Raw genomic sequence first — 27,191 nt, 5'->3', positions numbered from 1 at the left:
GTGTTTTATTAGCCGATGATATCAGGTTAGTCACATGTAGACGCCAGGATAAATCTTCAGAAATGGTGATACCTAAGTTTTTGTAAGACTGGACGAGGTCAAGCAGGAGAACTAGGAATGGTATATTGGAAAACAAAGGGTTTGCGACTGCGGTAAAACGACATGTACTTAGATTTGTTAGGCTTGAGTGTCATCATCAATTCCGAACACCAGTATACCACATGGTTTAGGTCTGCCTGAAAGGATTCTTGGTCAGAAGGGTTAGTCACTGAACAATAAATAACACAATCATCGGCGAACAAGCGGATGCGACAAGATACGTTCTGGGGTAAGTCATTAATGCAAATGAGGAATACCAAGAGACTGAGGACAGAACCTTGCTGGACACCGGAAGTCATTGGAAGCGGGTTCGAAGGTTGGTTATTAATGAAGACAGACTGAGAGCAATGCTTGAGCAATTCGTTAATCGACGTGATGATGTTTGGATGTAGGTTCAGCTCGGAAAGTTTAAGAAGCAAGCGTTGATGAGATACTTTATCGGATGCTTTAGTAAAGTCTAGGAAGATGGCATCAGTTTGTAGATTAATATCAAGGTTGGCGTGAATGTCATGAAAAATGGCTAGTTGAGTTTTGCACGAAAAACACTTAAAAAAATTAATGCTGTGATGGATGGAACAAGTTATTGGAATCTAACAATGCCATGATTTGGGAGTAAGTGATATGTTCGGTGATATTGCAGAGTATACTGTTAATGAAATGGGCCGATAATTAAGAGGTGAATCAGAAGTACCTGTTTTGTGCACGGGAATGACCTTCCCCATTTTCCAGTTGTCTGGAATGGATCCTTCAGTGAGCAATTGTGAAAACAATAAACAGAAAATACTGGTACAGGCTAGGTTAGCGTCTTCCAAAATTTTTGAATTGGTGTCATCTATGCTAGTCACAAATGAATTTGTTATTTTATCTATTATGCACGAAATTTCACTACTGCTGGACGCTATGGCTTCCATGGCGTAGTAAAAATAAGTCGTAATGTGAAACGTGATGCTTCGGATTCGTCAGTAAAAGCAGATGTAAATGCAGTGTTAAAGGTGTCTGCACAGTTGGTATCAATCGTGGTTACACCAGCATTTTTAGTGAAAGCATGTTTCTTTTTGGGTTTATCACCTTCCAGAATTTCTTGGGGTTATCAACTATCATTTTTGGTAGCTCTACTTCGTAAAATGATTGCTTAGCTCTTCCAATCGCGGCCAAGTATTCGTGTTCAGCTTCATAGTACTTTTCCCATGCGTGTGGATTTGCATGGCGCTTAGCTGTACGAAGTCCGCGTTTTTTCTTGTTTTCTAGTTTGTTTAGTATTCTTGTGAACTAGGGTTTCTGATTACTCTTTCGGAAACTGCATGTTGGGATGTATTTATTTATTAGTTGGATAATTATATGTTTGAAAAGTGTCCAGTTTTCATATAAACTTCTGGAATGAAAGGTTGTTTCAGAGATTAACAAAAAGTTTATTTCAATGTTGATTGATTCGTAGTTTCCCTTATCATATAGCCTAATAGTATTCTGGGAAGGTTGATTTAATACAGGTGAGAAGTTAAAATTGGCATGGATTACTTTAGGGTCACTGATTTCTTGGAGGCATATAATGAATTTAAGGCTGTCAGGATGAGTGGTCAGTATGAGGTCCAGAGGGTTAGCTGCTTCCCCTGTGATGCGTGTTGGTTCAGATACAAGTTGGGTTAAGTTAAAATTAAGGCAAACATCAATGAAGTCTTTCGGCTCTCCTTGACTAACAGTAGGCTGAGATTGATTACTTCAGTTGATATTGGGGTAATTGAGATCCCCATATAGGAGGATGTCTGCTTTAGGGTGCTTTGAAACTAGTTGATTTAGAAGATTATGAAGCTTGCAGGCAAAGTCGGAACTAGAGCGAGGTGGCCTATAACACACACATCAATGAATAGTGTCACTGGTGAAGCTTCGCACATAGCCCACAACATTTCCAAGTCAGACACGACATTAATTGCAGAACAAAACAACTGCTTGTTGACGGCAATTAGAACTCCTCCCCCGTGGGAAAAATATGAAAATTGGGCAGGTCAAACAGAACCTCCTAGTGAGTGATATCGTTATGCAACCACGTTTCGGTTAATATGAGTACATTGCTGCCTGACGATGTTATAAGGTTTGATACAATATCGCGTTTCCGCAGTAAGCTGCGAATGTTAGTACAGATTACAGACAGGGAAACGTTGGCACAAGGAGTAGATGTGGGATAGTGCGATGACCGACAAGGAAAAGTTGATTGTTAAGATATTTCTTTAACAGATTCTCAAGTTTTATAAAGCACATAACGTTTTAGGCCAATATGCAATGTTTTACAGCTCAGGGAAAAAGAGAGACTTGGTCCTAGCAAAAGCGAGAAGGTGTATCCGGAAGTTTCAACACGGTTCGAAAAGTCTTCACCTTCGCTCTAGTCATCACCTTTGAATTTTGGACCTTTAGGATTAACTGATTCTTTAGTTTTCAAGGATGTAAACTTAACAATCGGGTGTTGCGTGTCCTTAAAGTGTCTTCCGAGACGACGTGTGCGTTCAATACAGTTGGAGCTTAACTGGGTCTCTTGGTTGTTAGAGCTGCGGCGAATGATTACATCTTCTGATTGTGAATAGGTTGCCCTATGTGCATTATTTTTTAGCGCGAAATAACAACAGTTAAGCAATATTAACTTACTACGTTTGGGTTTAGTTGGTATATCACTTCCCAAATGCAACATCTCAATTACTGAACCGGAAATACTGCATTGGTACATTCTGGTGTCGATTGTTGCTATAAGTGGAATGTGCTGAGGTTCTAAAGAATGATTTGGGCCACACAGCTTGCCATCTGGTCGCCTTTGTTCGCCCTGCAGGCAAGTACGTGCTCGATCATCTGGGCCTGTCAGTGGAGGCGTACTATGCCAGCGAGGTAGACAAGGACGCCATCCATGTCGGGGTCACTCGTCATGGTTCCTCGATTACCTACCTGGGGCCAGTGGAGCAACTGACCACCGAACAGGTGGGTATGCTTTTGCGAGTTGCTATTGTGGTTTGAGCGAAGCAATGGCAGTCTTCTTTTTGCAGCGAAGGTGTTGGCATGTAGTTGGTCGACATTTTTCGTGTCTGTTAGGAAAAAAAAAAAAAAAAAGTGCATATTACCTTTGGAATTTGGCATACAACATGCAGCTCAGTATTCATTTCAATAAATAAAAGCACAAAACAAGCGTCAAAACCGCATGATGGATGATAAGGTGCTTGTGAACAATGCGAGGTACATTCCTTTTCCCCTCGTGTGTTTCCCGGTAAAGATTACGGTTACGTAAGCTCAGCTCCGGTGGGAAAGGGGCAACAGCAGCATACGAATCAGTGAGTGACATCACCAAACTTCATCCAGTGGAACCCCGGTTATACGTCCCCCGGTTTTGCGACGACCTGGGTTTTACGACAGATTAGCGCAGTCCTGGCGAAGTCCCCATAGAAGCAATGCATTAAAAACCCCGGTTATTTGATGCAATTTTACGCCTCACCCGTGTTGTACGACCCTTGCGAAGTGCAGGACGGAACAGCGGATGAAAGAAAAGTGCCGTGGGTCTCTTTCCTCGCTTCGTCTTTCCGCATGCGGAGCGCTTGACACCGCTCGACCAGTTCGCTCCGGCACAGCTTTCTTCCCTGCCTCATTGTTCGTTTCTTTCTCCCCCACCAGCAGCTGCCCGCGACGCTCGCTGTGCTGAAATAGTGCCTTTTCTTCTCCACAATCACTTTCTCCCTCTCTTCTCGGCGGCGTCGCCTCTCGTCGCGTTGGGGAAGCGTTTCTTTCCTTCCAGTTTCCCAGCAGCAGATCGCCGACAAGGTAGCGTGGAGAGGCATAGGTTTATCGCACGTGTTCTTCGTCGTAATCCTAGCAACCAGCATTCAACGGAGGTTTTGAGTTGTGTGTAGCAACGCGACGCACGATGTCCCGAAAGCGGACAGTGCTGTCGCTCGGCGATAAGCTGAATATTATCCAGGAAGCGGAAAAGCGACATGAAGCCACGAAAGCCAGCATTGCCCGGGACCTTAAGATGCCTGAATCTTCACTTAAGACTATCCTGGCAAACAAAGCGGTGATATTGCAGAATGCCAACAAGTTCGGGCTCAAACGGAAAGCGGCAAAAGAAGGACAGCATGAGAAGTTAGAAAAAGTTATTGTCAAGTGGCTGCATCAAGCACGGAGCTCTGCGATCAACATTGACGGCGCCATTCTAAAAGAAAAGGCGGACCTTGTGGCATTGCGTCTGGGCATCAACGACTTTCAGGCATCGAACGGGTGGCTGGATCGCTTTAAAAACGAAACAGGATTGTGTACAGCCGCTCCTGCGGAGAAAGCACTTCTGTGGATGTTTCGACGGTGAACGAATGGATGGAGTTGCTGCCGGAGATGAGTGCTGCATACAAGCCCTGCAACGTTTTTAATGCCGATGAGAGCGGTATTTTTCACCATATGCAGCCCTAGCAACCCCTTGCGTTTAAGGGTGACAGCTGTCATGGTGACAAGTGTAGTAAAGAGCGTGTGACGGCACTATTCTGTGCTAACGAGGACGGTTCCGAGAGGCTGCCCGTTCTCGTTGTTGGAAAGTTTGCAAAGCCACGGTGCTTTAAGAACTTGAAGATGCTGCTGTGCAGCTACAACTTCAACAAAAAGGCGTGGATGACGTCTTTGCTCTTCAGCACTTTTTTGCACTTTTTTGCGAGAAAAGTGTATAATAGCTGTGTCTTACCAGTACTCACCTACGGGGCAGAAACCTGGAGGCTTACGAAAAGGGTTCTACTCAAATTGAGGACGATGCAACGAGCTATGGAAAGAAGAATGATAGGTGTAACGTTAAGGGATAAGAAAAGAGCAGATTGGGTGAGGGAACAAACGCGAGTAAATGACATCTTAGTTGAAATCAAGAAAAAGAAATAGGCATGGGCAGGACATGTAATGAGGAGGGAAGATAACCGATGGTCATTAAGGGTTACGGACTGGATCCCAAGGGAAGGGAAGCGTAGCAGGGGGCGGCAGAAAGTTAGGTGGGCGGATGAGATTAAGAAGTTTGCAGGGACGGCATGGCCGCAATTAGTACATGACCGGGGTTGTTGGAGAAGTATGGGAGAGGCCTTTGCCCTGCAGTGGGCGTAACCAGGCTGATGACGATGATGATGATGATCATGACTTTTTTGCAGCAGCTGGATAGCAAAATGGGTGCCAAGGCGAGGAAAATTCTGCTTTTCGTGGACAACGTACCATGCCACCCACCCGATACGTCTAGCCTGAGGAACATAAATGTTCAGGGTGTCTACCAACCGGGAAAACCGGGAATTCTCAGGTATTTTGAGTAGTCTGGAAAAACTTGGGGAATTTGTGCTTCTATCAGGGAAAATTAGCCGTAATTTTATTGAAAGGGAAGGAAAGTCGTGGTAATGCTGGCTTGAGCAACAGAGAGGAATCGTAACGAATGTTTAATGCCGCGTCGGCTGGAGGACTTGCCAGAGTACAGTCAATGGCTGACTTTCCGGACGCCAGATAATTCGGACGGCTTTGCGGCACAACTATGTACCTCATAGGGTCAATGTATAAGAACGTTTGAAATTTTGGACACAAGACCCCTTTGCCATCTGATTTTCCGGACTTTTTGCCGTGGCCGCAGGTCCTAAGCGGCAATAATCAAAACCACTACCGCCGTCATTTTGATAACCTCGCCGCCTCGACCCGGCACACTCGCACGCAGATTCGCCTGCAGCCATTGCCACCACCCCGGCAATGCTAGGCCTAGCTGCTTCGAAGTTCGGTATTAAGCTTCTTGCCGTTCCGTGCCGTGTTTTTAATTGAAAGAATTCTCCGCTGTCAGCAATGGCACCGGTACCACCTTTGTGGTCATCGCAATTGGCTTCGAAGTTCAGAAAGCACGGCGCGTGGCATAAGGCCAGTTTCCGAAAGTCAGCTTCACCTCATTACAGTAAGTTATGCTGTGAAGCATAAGTGTGGGAAGGGGCAACTGTCACGGGACACAGTATGTATTCCTTTATTATACATGCGTGCACCCGCCATCTCCTGTCACAGTACAAGTACCGATATACCTGATAAGTGTACTGGCAGGCCTTCAGAGCTTTTTTGGATGTGCCTGTGGCAATTTGAACCCTTGAGGGCTGTAAAAGACATCCATTCATTTTTTCAGACGTTCTCGTGGCCCCTAGGGAGTCCGAAAAACCGGATGCTGACTGTACAATTGTCCAAGAGGATTCTTCAAATAGTCCATGTGGTGGGCGTGCAGCCGAAGGAGAACAAGAAGAGAAAGGACCTACGCATTCAGAAGTTAACAAGAAAGGAAGCATGCGACCACTTTTTTTTAAGGAGCTTGCACTCTAAAAGCAAAGTGTTAGCTGATGCCGAGATGCAGGTGTCCCTCATCCAAGCAAAAAAACTCTTTAAAATAGTGAAACGCAACACTGAGACGTTGTGTGCAGGCTGAGAGTATGTCAGGACAGTTGAGGTTGACTTACGAGCTGTTGCGAGATAATCTCACTTGTGATAAAGTTCGGGCGTCATACCAATTAGCTTGCTATAAGTGTTAGAAATAGCTCATATTCGAAAATATTCCGCATGCATCTCTTTCTTATTCGTATTTGAGAATGTTCGACTTGATTTGCAATGGGTTTTACTATTTCTTTCGAAGTTATTTTATTCGCTGTGCATTTTACTAACCCCTCCCTTCTGTTTTCTTTTTGAATAATATAAACACTACTCCTTACTATTCAAACTGGATTAAGTAGTTTTTTAATTTTCTAACATGCTTACTAGAGAGTGACACCATCGGGTGACATGATGTAGCGAGCCCGTCTTGACATAAAACAAAGTTCTGTGTCACTAAGGGAATATTGCAAATTCACTCGGGGAAAACCTGGAAAACTCAGGGAATTTGGAAATTCCAACTTGGTAGACACCCTGAGGTTGGTTTTTTTTCTGCCCAACTGTACAAGCAGGCTGCAGCCACTGAATGCCGGCATCATTAAGTGCGTGAAGCAAGGGTACTGGAAGCGGTTAGTGCAGCGTCGGCTGGCGGCTATGGAGCACAGTGAGTCGGAAAAAAAGATCACTGTGCTCGACGCCATGTATTTTATTGCCAGTTCGTGGATCGCAGTGTCGCGAAGCACAATCGCCAACTCATTCAAGCACTGTGGCTTTAAGCGGGAGACTGCCTCCTCTGCTGGGGACGCAACAACCTTGATGCCGACGATGATTTCGAGGGTTTAAACCTCACCACGACCTTCGCCAAGTGCGTGGAGGCCGACGACAACGTTGCGATCTGCGGTGAGGTGTCGCTGATGATGCCATTGATAATGCCAGTGCTGACACTGCTGCGACATTGGACGAGGACAACAATGACACCACAGATGTCGTGCCTGTGCCTACCACGTACGCCGAGGTGCTACTGCACATAGACGGCATCTGGAGCTTCATCTGTTCACGCGACGCCACAGAGGACCTCCTTTTGATGGTTGCCCAACTCGAGCAAAAGCTCTTGGTTCACGGATCAAACAAGGTCCAAACGAAACATACCAACTTTTTTTAAAGTTTGTGCCGGCTGGCGGGAATCGCGGCAGTAAGCAGTGGAATGCCCTAAAGGTTCGTTTGAATGAAGCTTGATTGGGACCTGTACTGCAGCATTAATTTTTAGCGCATTTACTTTTTTGGTAATTTGGGTTTCCAAGCGCTGCAGAGTACGTTAGTAGTTTGCATTGAAGTTTCTCGTAAATAAGTCGTGCGAAATAAGTAGTATTCTTATAGGCATAATTTATGTTCGGATTTTACAATGCCCGCATTTTACGATGCTTTCTCACAGTCCCGAGAAAGTCGTATATTCTGGGTTCCACTGTAGTATTTATGAGGAATGACGTAAGACCTTTTTCTTTTGAGCCTAACAAGACACGACCTTCTCTTTTGCAAGTGCGATCACACCTGTATGTATTGTAGATACTTGTTAAGGCAATAATTTCATTGTCAGATACTGCGGGATACACCCAAGTCTCGGTAAAAGCGATAACATCGGAGTCAGCATCGAGATAACTTGAAATGAGCTCGCGCTTCGACATCAGGCTATGTGTGTTAGCAAATGACACTGATAAAGAAGATGAGCAAAACAAGGACAAGGTGAAAGCAGGAGCCAACATTTCGACAAGTGGACTTGTCTTCACTATGTCTTGTCTGGACAAGACATAGTGAAGACAAGTCCACTTGTCGAAACGTTGGCTCCTGCTTTCACCTTGTTCTCCTTCTGCTCATCGTTTTGAAGTTCCATCTCCCGCCTTCCTTGTGTTTTCACTGATAAAGAAGGAACGTTACAAACTGGATTTACTGTTACATGAGAACTAGCACAAGTGCCTTGACGTAGCTATCTGGTTAACTCGACGACAGCTTCATAGACGTATAGGCGCGTCATAGACCATCATAGACGTATGCTACAGAGCCGGTTCTTAGTTTGTCAACTGAAAGCTTAAAGGATTTATTCTGTGTTTTCGTGAATTCAATTAGCTTCTTTTGGACCTGCTCAGTTGCCTGTGAAAAATTTTCTTGGACTGAGAAAGCTGTCCCCTTAAGCCTCGGTCCACAAGACAAAATGAGCTCTTTATCTTTGAAGAAAGTTAGCTTGGCGATGACAGGCCTTCGTTTTCTGGCAACAAAACTAAGTCAGTGCAAGTGCTCAAATTGTTGACCTGTTATAGTAACGCCCAGCTTTTCCGAGTAAAATTTGATTATGTGCTGTTCGGTCGATGCCTAATCCTCCTAGGGATCGATCATCGTCTAGGCCAAAAAAAACTAGATGCGAACGCCGCAATTTGTTTTCCGTGTCGTTGCATTTAGATGTAATGGCCGTCATTTGTTTTAACCTAACACTGAGAGCATCAGTCCTGGTTTCCACACTGGTCGGTGATACTATAAAACTTTCTTATGTTGCTACTCTGGCGTTTAGTTGCTTAATTTCATTATAAATAGCAGCCTGCTTTTCAGCATTCCTTTTTAACTCTGCTAAAAAAGCGGCAAGGTCATTTTCAAGCTTGTGCATGGTGCTCACGGCCTGGGCAAACGCATCGGCTTCGACCTTGTTCATGGGACCCCGATTAGATTCTACGTCACCTGAAATCATAAGTAAAAGATCAAATAAAAGGCAACACATGCCAGACGAAATGTTTTTCGTCTGTTGCGGCAAATCAGTCAGACATGATGGGCACGACACCACTTGCAAACAGTAATGACTACAGTCGAACCTCGATATAACGAACCTGAATTTAACGAAATTCTCGAAATAACTCCCTTTTTATTTTTCCCAATCTCTGCCCCATTGAAAACCATGTATTTTTTTTCGCGATTTAACGAGGTCACTTTATACTGTACTTCCGATTTAATGAAGTCCTCGCGCATCGCACGCACGTACCAGGAGCCTCCTTGAGAGGCAGATGAAAACTTAAGCCGGGCATACAGCGATTTGCATGCGCCCTTTAATGCTCAAATTTTCCCGGCACGCTTCAATACGTGGAGCAGAACGTGCCGCTGCGCCATCTATCGTGTACGTATGAAACCTGCAGCGGACGCGCTCCTGTAGTGCTAGCCGTGCTTCAGAAGTTCCGGAACGCGTCACGCTATGACGTCACCGGCCTGTTGGAACGGGAAAGCGCCAACCGGAAGTAAGTTTACGAACAGCGGTCGTTGGGCACATTTTCTCAGTTGGTTATTTGATCTCGTTGGGCCTAGGTCGTCGTCCTATTCACGATGAGTGGTGCAACTCGTAAGAGAAAAGTTTTGAGCCTTGATGTGAAGGCCAAAATTATCACCGAAGTGATGAGCGGCGAAAAGAAGGCGGCTGTTGCTGAAAGGTATGGAATTTCATTGAGCTCGCTTTCAACAATTTTGAAACTGACGGACAGTATCATGAGTACCGTCAGTACTGGTGGTTCAGGCCAACAAAGAAAGAAGGTAAAGGAAGCAGCTTACGTTGACGTAGAAAAAGCTCTCTTCTCATGGTTCCTCGATATGCACACAAAAAACATGCCATTGAGCGGGGCCATTCTTCAACAAAAGGCCCTTAACTTTGCTTGTATTCTTGGGCACAACGACTTCAAAGCCAGCAGCGGGTGGCTGCAACGATTCAAGGAACGGCATAGTATTGTTGGGAAGGTGGCCAGCGGAGAATTAGCCAAGGCAAACTCAATTGGAGCAGCGGACTGGTTGCGTGATCGTGTTTCCGACATTCTATCACGTTACAATGTCTCCGACATATATAATGCCGACGAGACCACATTTTTCTACTGGCTGTTGCGAAGGAAGACGTTGGCTTTGAGAAATGATAAGTGCCATGATGGAAAACACAGTAAACAGCGTCTCACTGTTCTGTTGTGCATGAACGTGGACGTCAGCGATAAGCGTGTGCCATTCGTAATTGACACAAGCAAGAAGCTGCGTTGCTTCAACGGAAAAAGGCGCATGCCAGTCAAGTACGCCGCAAACACAAAGGCGTGCATGACAAGGGATTTGTTCAGCAACTGGCTGAAGGATCTGGATGCTGAAATGCGCAAAAGGGGTCGAAACATTTGTCCCCTTCTGGACAATTGCTCAGCGCATCATGTTCAAGATTGTGCACTTTCCAACATTGAGCTTGAATATTTCCCTGCCAACTGCACCTTACTGATACAACCACTCGACCAGGGAATAATAAACAGCGTCAAGTGTACATACCGCAAGCGGGTCATCGAAAGGCTTCTGCTGAACATCGAGCTCCGCAGAGAGATGAAAATCAACGTGTTCATGGCCTTGGAGGTGCTTTCGCGGTCGTGGGAGGCAACGAATAGGGAGATCGTAGCCAAGTGCTTCAGGAAGGCGGGATTGAAGGAGAGTGTTTCTTTGAATGAAGAAGCGGAGTGCAGAGCAAATGACGGTGACGAAAGTATGGCGTACATAACAGATGTCGTTGACTCGTGGCAGCTGCTCTGCGATCAGGTAGGTGCTCCAAGCGACATGACACTCGAGGTCTTTGTCTTCAGCAATGCTTGCGTTGTGACAACTGAAGAGCTGGATGATGACGCAATAATCCAGAGCATCACAGATACAGAAATGCAGGACAACGACTCGGACGAAGAACTCCAGGCGGCAAGCAGTATAGCTACACCGAAGCAAGTCATGGATGCGCTGGATCTTTTATGCACGTATGCGGGCGCGCACTCGCAAGAGCAAGCCTTAGCAGCCCTGTCAACCTATGAGCGCCTTATAACCCCTACGCTTATTAAAAAGCGGCAGATGAAGCTGACGGAGTTCTTCACTTCCACCTGAGTTGCATAGAATTGCTCTGCGGGAAGTTAAATAAAATATTCCAGCGTTCATGAATCAACGTCGTCATTGCTTTACTGAGCGTGGTATGATCCGATGGCTGTGAGCGTTAAGTGCTCTAATGGTAAGTGGTGGCCTCATGGATCCACCAAGTTAATACTACTTCCAATTTTCTTCGAAAGAATATTCAAGTTGATAGCTCTGGTATGTGCATAATTTTTTTTTCTTTGCACCGCTGAGTTGCCATGTCTTCGTGAAAGGAAATTTTTTTTTTTTTAGTGATGACAAATAATGATGATGATGGCACTGATGGCCACAACTATGAGCACTAGGTGCGGCACTTGCTACAGACCTGCTCTTCACCGTACGCGTAATGGAGAAAAATGCGTTCGTACCCGCTGGCTATCGGGCATCACACTCTTGGTTGTGTTATTAGTTCCGGGGTTTATTGGTTATCTTTGTAATTTTGCTATCTACAAGGTGCCATACGCCAGGAGTGTTCCAAGAACCTGCATCTTTATTTGGACTGCTGAAACATCTGAACCTCGACTTAACGAAACTAGCGATTTAACAAAATTTTCGGCTGCAAATTGGGCTTCGTTATATCGAGGTTCGACTGTACTCTTAACACAAGTTGCATGGTTCAAATAACTGACCCGCAAGAACAACAAGCGTGAGTAAGCCATCCTTGGTGCGATGTCGTGCCCAAACTGAAAGGCAGCAAGCGGCCATTTATATCCTCGCCAGTCTCCTTAGTCGCCTTGAAAATGGATCCGTGTTGCCAGATGAGCCAGTGCCTTTCATCCAGAAGTGGCATCCGGTATGCTTGAAGAATTATTTGCGTGAACTTGTCGACAGGCAGTTCTTGTCTCCACTCGAGAAAGGCAGCAAAGACTGCCCCAGCGATAGTGGTCTGCAAAAGCAACAAGCGTGAGTAAGCCATCCTCGGTGTGATGTTGTTGATAAGTCTGGTAGCAAGCACGAAGATGTTGACACACTGTGGTGTGCATCCGTAGAGCCTGTCAGTTGAGAGTCAGGACGATGACATCTTCCTGGTCACCATTACTGCATCGGAGTTGATCAGATGGCAGCTTGACGATGCTGAAATTCGATCTATTATCGACCACTTGGAGGGCCGCACAACAATCACCACGCCATCTGTGTCACGTATTGACATCCGTCTGTCTATGAGGCAACGTGCTGTACAAGACAAATGCCTGTTCGGATTACTGATCTTACCTCCTAGTGATTCCAAAAGTCTTGTGGGGCGATAATCTTTTCGCTTGCCATGACGAGCCCACATCTGGCCACCTAGGCTCCTCACGAACGCAAAGAGTGCGCGAGATGTATTACTGCCCCGGGCTTTCGGCAAGCGTCAAACAGTATGTTAAAGGAGTACTGACACAAAAATTTTCGATCTTGTTTTTTTTCTGCTGAAATAAGTAGCTAATGACTCAGTAATCACGGCACGAAACATCATTTGCTTCAGAGCACAACAGGTAATTATTTAGAGTCTTGTTTGTAGCGACCAGTCTAAGTTTCGGTTTCAGAGAGCAACGAGATGGGCCAAAGAAGGAATGTAAACACAGCTGGGTACGTGATCGCACAAAACTCTTGACGTATGCACGCCAGCGCGTTCGTCGGTGCTCAAGCTTCGTGTTGCTAGTTTGTCTGCTACGCCTGCACGTGCTTTGTGATGTCCACGCCATCATCATTGTTTTCGTTTTCGTCCTCCAGCGGTGACTACTTCCTGCGCGGGAGCCACCGGCATATTAAACGTGGCCAACCACTTTTGATTGGGTTCACTACAAAGCAGAGACTCAAAAAGTGCGGCCAGTGACAGCTATCAATATGCACACACACTGCTACAAGTAGTACGAACCATTCATCGAGGGCGCTTTGGGAATGAAGCATATTCCGGAGCAGGACCCAAGGCGGGGTAAAAGTCGACACAGCATCAGGCTTGGGGGTACGTAGTCTTGGTGGAAAATCATCGGACTGCTCTAAGCTCGGCAGGTTTTGTTTATACCAGGCATGCTCGAAATGAAATGAGCAAATCTGGCTGCTGTTCAGCGGGGTCCATTCTAAGCGTCCTGTGGCACGCATGAATTTGGACTACTTCTGCTGCTCATCGACGTTAACAGTAGCAAACGAGCAAGGCAGGCGAGCTGGCGTTCGCTGGGAAACTGTATAGGCATAGCTCGCTGACCGTCGAATCCGAGGCTGACGGCCCTTGCAATCCGTCCACAGCTCGTAATAAGGCATCTATATTTCTCGACACAATCAATGTCTGCACACTTATGTCGCTTATAAGTGACAATACAATTAGTTTTCTCGACGCCATTAATAGCGATGAAAAAACACGTTAGCCAGACGAGCTGCTTTGCGGAGACGATTGCAGCGGCAGCTGCGCTGACCGCTCTCAAGTCAAAATCACGCCCATGATTTCCTATCTCGTGCAACGTTTTATGACACGCGCACTTCGAAGTCATTTTACTCTTGAGTTACTTCGTGTCGGAAACAAATTTTAGCAGATTTTTTGTGCTGCTGTCAGCGGCAAAAAAAAAAAAAAAAAAAAAAACACCGGGGCTATCTGAGCGGCGAGAAACTTGCTCGCAGGGGCCGCCCCGACGGCAGTGAAAACTTGTGACGTAGCGTTTTCTCAGTTGTTTACATTCCTTTCTTGATGTCGATGTCACGAGGGGCTACGTTTTGTGGTTGGCTGCGTGCACGCATGCATTAAAGTCGATTTTAAATATGTTCTAAGCTATATTTGCCGTTTATATTTCGCAGACGATGTGTGTGTGCGCATATAAATCAATCTCACACGCTAACTTGACTTCGAATTTTTGTGTCAGTACTCCTTTAAAGGCTGCCGTGAATGTCAGCTACAAAAGTCACCACCCCTGAAGCCCGCCAGGTTATTGCAACCCATCGAACTACCTCTTAAGCCATTCGGCCAAGTCAGCTTGGACATTCTTCGGCCATTTACTCTGTAAAATGGGGACGTGGCTTTGAAAATCAACTTCCTTATTTCTTCATGGATTTTGATGAAAATTGGCACAAATGTTTAGAATGTCTCCCTGATGCTCCCATAAAAGTTTCAGAGCGATATCTTGAGAACATTTTATTCAATTTTATTGAGCAGAATTTTTCTCCCTCTTACTTTCTGGAGAGCCTGGGGAACTTAAAAAACATAATAGAAGGCTTGTTAAGTATTGACTGCATAGCTAAATGCATGCTGAAGGTCGTGACGTTCTTGCATTTTTTTTTTTCGCAACCCAAATTTTTTGGAGTGCCATATTTTATGTTACCTTCACATCAAGCACACTTTCAGGGTAGACGACTAGCCATATTGTAAACTTACAAAGGGTCAAGATAAGAAAGCAAGAATGTCACGACCTGCACTGCAGCCCAAGGAACGTGACAAAAAAAAAAAAAAAAAACGGAGTCAAAATATGTGAAATGGTAACAAAGAAATCAGCTCCAGAAACTGAGCAGAAAGGCAGAAAAACAGTTTTGAGAAAACAGCTCACAAAATTTCACCTTCTCTTCAGTTCTCTAAAAGGCACCAAATTTGCAGTCTTTGGGGTGTTTTGTGATGTGGGGCTTCATGTACATGTGACCTATGATCTGGCGTGCTTCGCCCCCCCCCCCCCCTTTTTCTTTTTATAGGGCATTCTTTGCTGCTTTTGCTCTACAAAGAGCATGGTGCCTAGGTTTCAAACCAAGTGACGTGCAGAACTCTGTGTGGGCATGAATATAGTTCCAGTGTACATTCAGGCAGCCTGTACCCACAGGCAGCCTGTACCCGCAGCCTGCCCTATTGATAGCAATCTCCAGTACAATCAGTGAGGCTTTTTTTTTTTTTGGTAGAATTGACCATGCTACTGAATGAAGGCTCTGAGTGTCAGTAGCCTCCCAAGTCATCTTTACTTGACAGTGGCTGCATAACTTAGGGTCAGAGAGCCAGTGATAGATATGCAGCTGCTCGGTGCTTTCCAGAATTTTACTTTTGTATGATGCCTCGATCACTTCTGCAGCCAGGTGTCTGTGCCAGCCCAAGGGGCCTAGTGAACAGAGCTCATGATGAGGTTCTCTCTATGAAGGGGTGGTATGACAGATATTGCTACGAGCTGTTGTGACAATAGAGTGAACGCGCAATATGCTTGGTTGCGGGTCCGAGATGACGACGCGTGAAATGCCTAGCCGCAGATGCAAGGAGCTGACGTGCGATGAAGCCCTTAGTCGTGCAGTCCTAGGTGCCGACGCGCGAAATGCCTAGTCGCGGGCTCGAGGAGTCGACCCTCGATGCACTTATTCACACAGTCCGAGGTGCCGGCGCGCAAAATGCCTAGTCGTGGGCTTGAGGAGTCGACACTCTACGTGCTTATTCGTGCAGTCCAAGGTGCCAACGCGCGAAATTTCTAGCCGCGGGCTCGAGGAGTTGATACTTGATGCGCTTATTCGCGCAGTCGGAGGTGCCGATGCACAAAATGCTTAGGTGAGGGTCCGAGAAGTCCGCGCGCGATGTGCATGATCGCTAAGTTGGAGACTCCCTATGCGCGAAATGTTTAGCCGCGTGCCCGAGGATTGCGTGTGCAATGTGCTTCGTCACGAATTCCGAAACATCGAGTGCTGAAAGGCTTGCCGCATGTCCGAGGATTCTGCGAGTGAATCTTGGTCGCGAAGTCCGCGTCGCCGATGCTCGGAATGCTTAGCCGCGAGTCTGAAACGTCCACAAGCGTAGGGATCGGCCACGCTACTGTGATGCCCACGTAGCGGCCGTTTTGACACGTCGAGATTACGGCGAGTGGAGACGTCCAGACTTCGCGAGGTGCAAAGAGCCGAGCAGACGACGCTAGCGCCGGACCAATGGCGCACCGCGCTGAAGTCACGTGGCGGGCGCGGTCAATCGCAGACTCTGGCATGACCTTCAATCATTTGCTTTTTGTGCGCTTGTTTCCATATGGAGGAGATCGCTGAAGCGGCAAATTTAAAGACGGAGAAACGCACTTTCCAACGAGACCAAGGTGGCGGCACTTGGTCGCGCCGTTCCGGAGATATTGTGGCTTGAAAAACGCTGTTCTTTCTTGATTTCCACAAGATTTCTCGCCATCTTGGCTGATAAAACGAATTTTTTAGAGCACTTCTAAGTGGTTTACAGTGATGATATTTGGGTATCAGGTAGAAAAAGGGGTATAGAAACTGAAAATGTGATTTTCAAAAAATAGATTTTTTGGCAATTTTTCGCAATGCGAAAGCCGCGTCCCTCCTTAACTGACTGCAACAAGTGAATGATTATCGCGACTGACTAGTTAACCTGCTATGCCGAGAAAGAGGCGCTCCCATGAGCCAAGGCTTCTGAGGTAGCACAGTTCTTCGTATAACACATTTTAATGCGTAGTGGTGCTCTGTCCGCTATTTACAGCAGAGCTCCTAGACGAAACTTTTCAATTGAGCAACGATAGGCATTGAAAGATGACTTTTCCAATCATCAGTCAAATGGACTTGCGGAACGATTAAACAAAACCGTCACCAGCATGATCTCTATGTACATCAACGTCCAGCACAAAACACGGAATCATATCTTGCCTTACGTGACATTCGCGTGTAATACTGCTATACAAAAAAACAACATGCTTCACACCATTTCGCCTCGTTTACGGCTGCCAATTTCAGGCGATGCTGGATGCTATGCTTCCGTGTCAAGATGCCGGGCACCTAACTATTTGCGCCGAAGAATTTGCTGAGTGCGCTGAGGAAGCTCGCCAGCTCACGCGGCTGCACATGGGCCAGCAGCAACACGCAGATGCACGGCGCTAAAACATCCGCCTCAGACAAGTTTGCTACAGTCCCGGAATGTGGGTGTGGACCGCTGTTTGCCGTTGTGGCCTTTGTGAAAAGTTGCTGAGTCGTCGGTATTTTGGTCTATACAAAATGCTGCGCCACATCAGTGATGTGAACTACGAAGTGTTCCCAAACAGTGAACCACAAACACGGCAAAGACAGCGACATAGCCCTGGCATAGTTCACGTTGTAACCTTGAAACCATATGTAGCGCGTTCAGGATTTTTAAAATTGATTCATTTTTATATTTACTCTACTATTCGCAGCTAATATGGTTGCTCCTCTGTTTCTTGAGACTGTGCACGTCATGCTCCACCTCTGTTGTACTTTTGTCTTTCCTGTAGCTCTCCCTGTATTCTATGCATGAGCATCTGCCAGGAACATGTCTTTTGAAGCAAAGCTTGTAGATGCTGCGTCGGCGATGTGATGCTAAAAAAACCAGCTGCTGGCACATGCAGGGATTGGTGCATATATATATAGACCCGTTGAACGGAGAATCCTGCTGCGACGCCGCACTACTGACATCATTCTCTCCGCCAATAGGAGTTGTGTATCTAGGTAACGTGAGACGAACGAGTGTTTCTCGCGTCAGAAAACTATTAAAGTTGCGATGGGTCAGCCGCGCGTCGTGCGTTTGGCTGAAGAACTGGCTCAAGAAAGGGCTCATCGTCGATGTGCCAACCTCGCTGTGAGGGAGCGCGAAGCCGAGGTGTTACAACAAAGAGCTGTGGATCCCGAGCTTTGCTTGCACCCCTCTTCACAGTAGTGGAAGGGCGGTCAATTTTTTCCCTTTTCATACCCGACTTCTTGAGCACCAAGCTGATGCTCTTTCTGAGGTAGGGGATTAATGCTACCTGCACTAGTGGGCACAGTGTAAGAGAAGAGGTATGCAAGGACAAGAAGAAGTATGCGTGCTACCCACCTCACTCCATAACGTAGTCTGACCGCCGAGTTTTTTGGGAGCCAGCTATCCTCAGTAAACGTCTCTAGTTCCCTTTCAAGACACGTGAGAATATGGTGCGGCGAAGAAAATTGGGTCTCTTGGAGGAGAACCACATCTAAGTTCTGTGATATCAAAAGATTAAGGAGCCATTGTTTGCGTGGTCTCAGAATGAGGCTAAGGCAATTCAATATACTTGCTCTCAAGCTATGCTGGCAACAACAAAGAAAAGCTAAATAATGCTGAAACAAGAGAAACGCCACATGAGATGCTGGCCCCGGCACACCGTCTTGCTGGAACGCACAATGCGTTTTTCACGCGTTCATGGCACACTCACACACATACAGAAGCACACACACGAACTACCGCATGCTCATGCACGTACATGCACACACACTCACGCACACACGTGAACACAGGCACACGTATGCACACATGCACATACACATACGCATGCACTCACGCAACTCACATACACATACTCACGCATGCACACAGCCACACACACACACTCATATGCACACACACGCAGCCATCCACATACATGCACATGCACACGTGTAGCCACGCACACACGTGTGTTTGCATGTGAGTGTCTGCAAGTACGTAGACACGTACTTGCACAGACTCACACACAGCCATGCATACATACGCACATACACTTTCATGCACACACACACTGACACACACACAAGCAGCAACACACACATGCAGGCAGCCACATACACACGTGCTCTCACACGAACACGCAACCACGCACACACATCCCCACGCACGCACACTCACGCTCATATGCACGCGTACACACAGTCATGCATATACATGCAAACGCAAACACATGCAGCCACGCACACGCATGCACATAGATACGTACATGTGTCACACACATACAGCCACGCATACGGGCATGCACGCACATGCAGCAATGCACACACGCACTCACAAACACGCACTCACACGCACGCAGCCCCATACACATGTACTCTGACACACATGCAGCCATGCACACGCAGCCACATACACACATGCTCTCACACGAACACGCAACCATGCACACACATGCCCACACATGCACATAGATACGTGCATGTGTCACACATATACAGCCACACACACAGGCATGCACGCACATGCAGCAATGCACACACACTCACAAACACGCACTCACACGCACGTAGCCCCATACACGTACTCTCACACATGCAACCATGCACACACACAGCCACACACTCATACGCATGCCTACGCATGCACACATGCGGCCATGCACACACACTCACATGCACTTCCATACACATGCGGCACGCACGCACACACTCGCACCCACAAGCAGACATGCAGAGAAGCCACGCGCACACGCACGTAAAGACTCATGTGTACTCACAAACACACACAGCCATGCACTCACACGCACACACTCACACATACATACTCACACACACACTCATAAGCACTCAAACACACGCACACACAGCTATGCACACATCTACACACAAACTCGCAAGCTCTCACATACGCGTGCCACACACGCACGCACTCACCCAGGGTGTTCTCTGTCACACGGCCCGCCTTGCTGGAGCGCCGGCTAGATGAAAGCACAACAATCACCACGGACTCACCGTGTGTCCACGTGCAGCGTCTTGGCAGAAACAGAAGAATCTGATCACGCAAACACATTTTGACGAGAGTCCCTTCATGGGCTTTCGCTTGAGGAGCGTTAATGTTGATCGTGAGTTGACTTGGTACTCACCTAAGTCGTTTGTTTTCTTTGCCGTGTCAAGCGCAGGAGGATCCAAGTGGCGTTCGACTTGGCCGCCAGGAGACATAGTTCCATAAAGTTCTGCTTCAGTGCTCTTCTTCTTTTCAGTGTAAAAACACCAAGTTTTCTGGCCTTTTGTTCTCAGGACAATTGTGCAGAGCGATAGGTCGCCAATTTCACTCTCTGCGGCGCATTCCTGTGATGCCTAAACTACTGATATTGTAGCAACACAAAAGGCACAGCGCGACTGAGACGGAGACAAAGAAACACAGAACCACACCACAAGTACTGTGAATTGGTTTTGTGTTTATCTCCATCTCAGTCACCCTGTACCTTTGAATAGAGATGAACCAACTCGCCCAAATCAATGTTTTACTGATATTGTACGCTCCTCGCCAGTGTCCTTTCCACGAGTGGAATTAGCGCTGTTCCCATTAACTAAAGCTTGATATGGTGAAGGTTGTGGATGTCGGTTATCTACGGCCGTACCGCTTTCCTGGCCAGTTGCAAGGAAGCTGCTTATTCGAAGGGGCTGTCGTCCATAAACTCACTATCATAGACTGCTGCAGCACCCTCAGTATGGCCATAGTGGTGGTACTTCTCGCCATAGGCAGAAAGTTTTCATTTTTACGAGGGGCTGGGGCCCGACCAGCTTTCTGAACCCCACATACGTATAAATGTATTGTGAAGACGAAGTGCACGCTTGGCTTCAAGGTGCTTGCACAGCTAGTGAGAGGAGAGATGAAAATGAAAAAGAAGCAGCAGAAGTAAACCAGGCGTTCTGTTGGATGGCCGATGGTCTGCTTTTCTCCTTTACAATGGCGCAGTCTACAATAAACCTCTCTTAAAGAGTTCCAACCTTAAGCTCATCCAAACGGTTCTTCGGCGAGTCGGGTCCATCCTGCTCAGGCACGCCATCCACACTCAGCCTGCCACCCTACCACTCTCACAAGTACCAACTGCATCGTCCAGGGATGACGTAAAAGCCTCCTCAGCGTCTCCAGGGCAGGACTGTATGGGTAGCCTCGTCCAAGACATCGCCCAGCTGACACAACTCCAGGTTTTGGCTAGCGCCTTCGCATCCGTCAGCAGTTGCGTCCTGCCTGGGAATGCCGTTCATGCTTCTCTTGGTGAGGATATCCTCCCAGGCAGTACTTCGACCTCCAAGCCACCAAGGTATGCTTTCGACGCTTCTTTGGTGGTAGAATCACCTGCCGTGACTACAACAACGACCGCACTCTCCGTGGACATCGCCCCTGGTTCCTCTGGCAGCTGGACAGGCAGCCTGGTGCAGATGAAGTGCTGTGACTTCCAGCTGGTGGCATTTGTGGAAATACGAGCATTTCGTGGCGTTCAAGACGACATCATTTTTTTGGGTTCACAACGTCAATGCCATGGGGGATCATCATGCTTGGCCAGACGACTAAAGATGGCTGGGTTGCAGCAACACGACTTTGAGGTGGCACCAAAGCATGGGACAGCTGCGAAGGCATCAAGCAGCGGTCCTCGCCTGAGTAGAGGGCAGCTCTCATAGCTGCTTTTGGCCGGTTTCGTTATGCCTGCAGTGAGTCCGATCAGCGCAATTCTGCGTATGGCGCTCCCGGGAGCTACAGCTTCGATGCGGCGGCCGGCTCACCTGGTATCGCCGTTGGCTGCACCCCAGACGGTGGGAAGCGCTTGGCGACCATCGCTCCCGTGTCGTCCCACCACCGGGCGGCTCATCACCATCCAACCCCATCGTCTCCACCACAAGGCACAAACACGTGGCAGACCACCACTACTGCTTCGACTTGGCAGGCTCCGCTAGCCGAGCCGCAGTGACAGCAACTCAGTGAAGCCCGGGAGTTGCAAGATCTCGCCGCTGCAGCTGCACCAGGCAAGGTTTTCATAGACGGGCTTGTAGCCTGCTATGTGGTAGACCGCGGATGTGAACCGTTTTTTCCACCGTGGATCTCGGTCTTTGCATCGGAATTAGACACTACACCATCACTTTTAAAGCTCGTTACTACTTTCTATCCACAGCAGTCGGTGAAGCGGCTCCCGAATTCATCAACGCCAGAGCACATGGGGGCACCAGCTCCTTTAGTACTTGAGGCGCTAACACTCCAGGAACCCGATATGCCCACGGATCGCAGCAGGAAAAACCGTCCGGAGTGGTCATCTGCTTGAATTTCAATGCGGTCTTTGGCCGAATGTGTGGCTGTTGGTCCCGCGCTGAGAGAGGCCTTGCTGAAGAAAGTGAAGGAGACTAACACAGCTGAGGTCATCCTCATCAAAGAGCTGCTTGTACGCGCAAGACACAGCAAGATGTGCAGGTTACCATCACAAGAAATCTTTGCAAGGAACCTCACGAGAAGCGCAAGCGATCAGTTGTGCAAGGCACATGGTCTTTCGTCGAGCCCGGCTGATTCGAGCAGATTGGCAAGGATCGATCAGTCAGTGATAATGCTGCGAAGCGCCCGACGGCTGTTCACTCTGCAGCATCTCCTACCGTATGTGCCTAACTGCGACAAGGTCATCATAGAAAAAGGATTCAACAAAAGCAGACACTCCCATAGGGCCCAGTGACCGAATTGACTGCAGCGCACCAAGCTGCCAACATTAATACCTGTACCACAATTCCGATTTCGGTTTTGGGTGCGCATGTTTTGAATGCTAGCTGGTACCCATTACACCTGCTGCGCTGATCGACTTTTTTTTTGCTTGCGCGGTCTTCTGGTGAAAGCATGTTATTATTAAGCAAAAATGATTGCGAACGGTCTTTACAAGCCTCCATCGAATATGTACCACTTGCAATTCCATAAAGAATACGCAGGACGCCTTGTGAAATGATAAAATGCTTAGTTTGCTTTATATAAGTGCTCGTTGAAGGCTTTTTGTGCATTCATCCAACGTTGGAGCACGAGGTAAGCAGCAGTAGTTCCTGTACGAAGCTCCACTGGGCGACGTCAGCTGAAAAAACTACATTACAAGCATGTATCATTTTGGTATTGACACATATGAATAGTACGTGTAGAGGCAAAACATGCGAAAGTGGTAAATGGGCAGCATTACAAACAAAAGCAGTTCACTTTTACATACACGGCGTAGAAAATACTTGACTCATCCCAAACAATGCCGTACATACCACGAAAACATCTTATTTCCAAGCATTCCCCTCTTCCCGGGCCTTACTTCCTGCTCTTTAAGAGCATGAATGCACGGGCTACTGCGCGTTTCCAAAAGAACTTGGCTACAACTGACTTGATAGCATGCTACGAATACACAGAGGTGGCCACAACACAGGCTCTGAACCAGACCATCCTGGACGCTCGCAGAATTGCTTCTACTCGCACTCAACACAAATGCGGGGGCACAAAGCCTGTCTTCAGTTGTTCAGAAGACAGAATTTTCAAGTTACAAGTTCCTGGTGTTTGAGCTCCTTGGCGTTATCTGTTGCGCGTTGTGCCGGCGCTAGCAATGCACTCCTGTGTTATCACTCTTGGCAATTGCTTGTTGCGTTTTCGACAAGCGTGAGTACAGAAAAAAGGTTTAAGTTGTTGCTGAGGCCATAAAAATTGTCACAAACTTGTCCCAGTAAGATTCAGTGTACGCCATAACTCATCACGGCTGACCTGCTTTTCGCTGCATCACGACAGGAGCAGTGAGTCTGCCTCAAAATTATCCCAAAATGCAACCAATATAATTACAATAATGTTGGAGGATAGAGAAAGCATCACGAACTTGTCCCTGTAAGATTCAGTACATGCGAAAAAACTGCACCACACAGCCGAGCTGCTTTTCGCTAACTGCGTCACAACGCCAGGCGCGGCGAGCGTGCCTCAAAAGTACCAGAATAGGTACTGAAATTAATTTTCACTAATGTTGGGCGTCAGAGAAAGCGCCACGAAGTTATTTTGTAAGACGCATTCAAGCGCGAAACTTAACTGCGTACCACGGCTGAGCTGCTTTTCGCTAATCGCTTCACAACGCCAGGCGCGGCCACTGCGCTTGAAAAGTACCCCAAAAAATAATGAAATTAGTTACAATAATGTTGGGGGTCAGAGAAGGTGCCAAAACTTGTCCCAGTAAAATTCAGTACACACGAAACTGCGTCGCAGTGCCCTGTGCAACCAGCGTGCCCCAAAACTACCGAAATAAGTTAAAATTATGTTGGGGCTCATGGAAAGCATCGCAAAACATCTTCCAGTGCGAATCATCAATTTTACTGCGCCACGATGGCTAAGTTGTCTTTTGCTATAAAGCTCAAATGCACAGCCAGTCTTGCTCCCTTCGGCGGCGTGTTTGACATATGGCGCATACATCTGGCGCGTCATTCGCCTGTTGCTAGGAAACAGAAGTAAGCCGCAAAGTATAATTTATACGCAGGTATTTTTAGTTTTGTAGAGAAAGAATAAAAACAATGAAACACTGTCTGTTAACTTAATTTTACGTTCTTTTTTGATGCTCGCGGCACCAAACGGTTGACATTAATACTAGAGTGACGTACATATTTCCTGTTGCCAGTTTTTGCTGAGTGTCCCCTGTTGTTGAAGTTCTTTCTCTATGATGTCATAATCATCGGCGAGACTTGTGACCAGTGTGCAGCAGTCAGTCCTGCCCACCAGAAGAGCTGGTTGCACGCTGGACAGCTCACCAATGACGACTTTAGTCTGTAGACAAGTTGCGTGCATGCTAAGTTGTCTAGTTGCAAACCGCACTGAATACTTGCAGTGTGGCCGAGTGGGAAGACGAAGTGCGCACTTGGCCTCGGGGCGCTTGCACAGCTAGTGCGAGGAGAGACGATAAAATTCGCAGTCCTGTGGGAAAGGCGAAGCACTGATTGCGATTGAAAATTAGTAGATAGCTTTACGAAGTAAGGATAGTAGTTTTATCAGCCGGATAAACTTGTAAACATTCGCTTACTAAATTAACAATAATATAATGTGCAAGCGTGACTCAACGAGGACGTAGAAAAAAAGATACACGGAGACAGCATTGTCATTGTGTGTCTGCTTCTTTCTACGTCCTTGTTCAGTTGTGTTTACGCATTCTATCATGAATTCGAACCAACTAACCCGTCAGCATGTTTTTTAACTAAATTAACCAGCACAGTGTCATGCGCGCACATGTAAACATGAACAAACATCGCTCGATGACAGCCAAACTCTGTGAAAACTCTTGAGTTAGGAATCGCGGCAGCAGCCACGAGCCAATTGACCTCCGTGCATCTGTCATTTCAACACGTATGAAACGTTGAAAGCACAGCGCATACAAAGCTACTGGCACCACGCACACTCTGCAAACTTCGCAAATCGCTTTGAAGATGAGGAACGCGCAGGCGCGCACTTTAGCCTTGTCGCAGACCGCATTCAAGACACGCGCGCCGGCAATGTGTCCTTCCGGCGTCCGCCAAAGGCGTCTACTACGGCATCCGTGATTCATGGGGTCAACGCCATAGTAGATGCCGCAGTTGTTTCCACACTCTGTACGTAGTGGCGGGTGAGGAGGACAACGAGGCAGCATAGCAGCCACCGGAGGAGACTTCCCCTGCTCCCTCGTCTCACCCCCTTGCCTCGCTCGCGCACGCGAGGTTGAACCGCGTTTTCCGGCTCACCCTCACATGCTTTCACTTGTAGAGAACCTCAGGCGACGGCAGAAATACGCCTGGAGTGTCCATATCATTGCTATCGCCATAAAAGAAGCAGAATAAACTAGGCGTTCCGGCGGACGGCCGATTGTCTGTTCTTCTCCTTTACATTATATATATATATATATATATATATATATATATATATATATATATATATATATATACATACATACATACATACATACATATATGCACTAAAGGCGATGCTTTATTTCCTACGTTTCGGCCGGGGTCCACCAGCGATTCCGTGACAAAGGCCGGCCACCGGCCGGATTGAACGAAATAAGGCACCGTTTTTTTGTACATGCGTCCTCAACCTACAAGTGCCTGTTCAACTATCAGGTCCCGGCAGACTGTCACTATATATATATATATGTGTGTGTGTGTGTGTGTGTGTGTGTGTGTTAGCTTTAATAACAGTTGCGCTTCAAGGAAACTGGAGTGACGGTCTCATATGCACATTTACGCGACCAGATAGCAGGAGACAGTACACACACAGCCTCTGTTGTCTCACACCACCAAGTATCTGGCGCCTCACGGTGGTGCCAGCTTGCTTTGTGTAATTGTCTCATACTTCGCTATCACTAATACTGCTTCGCCTTTCCGGCTAAACTGCAGCCTTTATTTTTTTAATAATTGTTTTGACTGTGAGTTCAAGTATAAGTTCTGCTGCGCATGACTGCTATTGATTCTGATTTTGAGTGAATCCGGCTTGACCTCATTTCGGTTACTGAGTGAACTATACAGGGTGTCCCACATAACTTAAGGCAAACTTTAAAAATATGCAAATGCCACTAGCTGGACCGAACTAAGGTAATGTTTGCCGTTGCTCTGAGATACTCGGATTATTTTTTGCATTCATCCTAATTACCTAATTAAACTTAATAATTAACCACCTTAATTATTTTAATTAGGTGGAAAGTGTCAAAGAAAAGATTGTAGAGTAACATGAAAAACTCACGATGCAGCTTTCTATTGCTCAATATGTGCTACATAAAAGTGTTTTTCAGAGCGTTAAAGAAGCCCGCAAATACACGCAAAGTGCCTTGAGCGGCCAGCCACGCGGCAATTTTGCGTGTATTCGCAGGCTTCTTTCACGCTTGGAAAAGCTTTTATGTAGCACGTATTGAACAAGAGAAAGCTATTTCCGGAGTTTTTCATGTTGCTCTACACTTTTCTCATTGACACTTTTCATCGAATTATAATAATTATGAAGTCGAACAATTAATTATGACTAATTAGGTAATTAGGAGGAATGCAAAAAATAATCTGAGTATCTCCGAGCGGTGCCAAAGAACATTACGTTGGTTCGGCCCAGCTATGTGGCATTTGCATGCTTTTAAAGTTCGGCTCAAGTTACGTGGGATGCCCTGAATACGGCATGTATTTATGACCTCTGCATGGAAGTGCCAATCTTTCCATCCCTAATAAATGTTGTAACTTATTAGAAGAGGTTCTCTTTATTACTCATTAGCTTTGCTTACTTGGAAAGAAAAGCAATACTGATACACATATCATTCACATGCTTTTCACACGCTGTTGATAAAAGATTGCCGCAAGCAAAACAGGAGACTTGAAGGAAGGGACAACGTGAAACGGTGTGTTGTCCCTGAAGTCTGCAATATTTCTTCAAG

The 27,191-nt window shown here is 46.8% G+C and overlaps 1 protein-coding gene across 1 annotated transcript in view; it reads left to right on the top strand.

Annotated features, from left to right (window-relative positions):
* The window catches only part of LOC126516650 (DNA (cytosine-5)-methyltransferase 3C-like), a 362,078-nt gene that overhangs the window by 182,286 nt on the left and 152,601 nt on the right, over nt 1–27,191 (top strand). Inside the window, exon 10 of the mRNA XM_072285857.1 lies at nt 2,912–3,057. Within this exon, the coding sequence (XP_072141958.1) occupies nt 2,912–3,057 (146 nt within the window). The remainder of the gene's footprint in view (nt 1–2,911; nt 3,058–27,191) is intronic.

Source organism: Dermacentor andersoni, chromosome 1 (genome assembly GCF_023375885.2).
Source record: "Dermacentor andersoni chromosome 1, qqDerAnde1_hic_scaffold, whole genome shotgun sequence".
Lineage (NCBI taxonomy): Eukaryota > Metazoa > Arthropoda > Arachnida > Ixodida > Ixodidae > Dermacentor > Dermacentor andersoni.
This window is presented reverse-complemented; position numbering and strand designations above follow the sequence as displayed.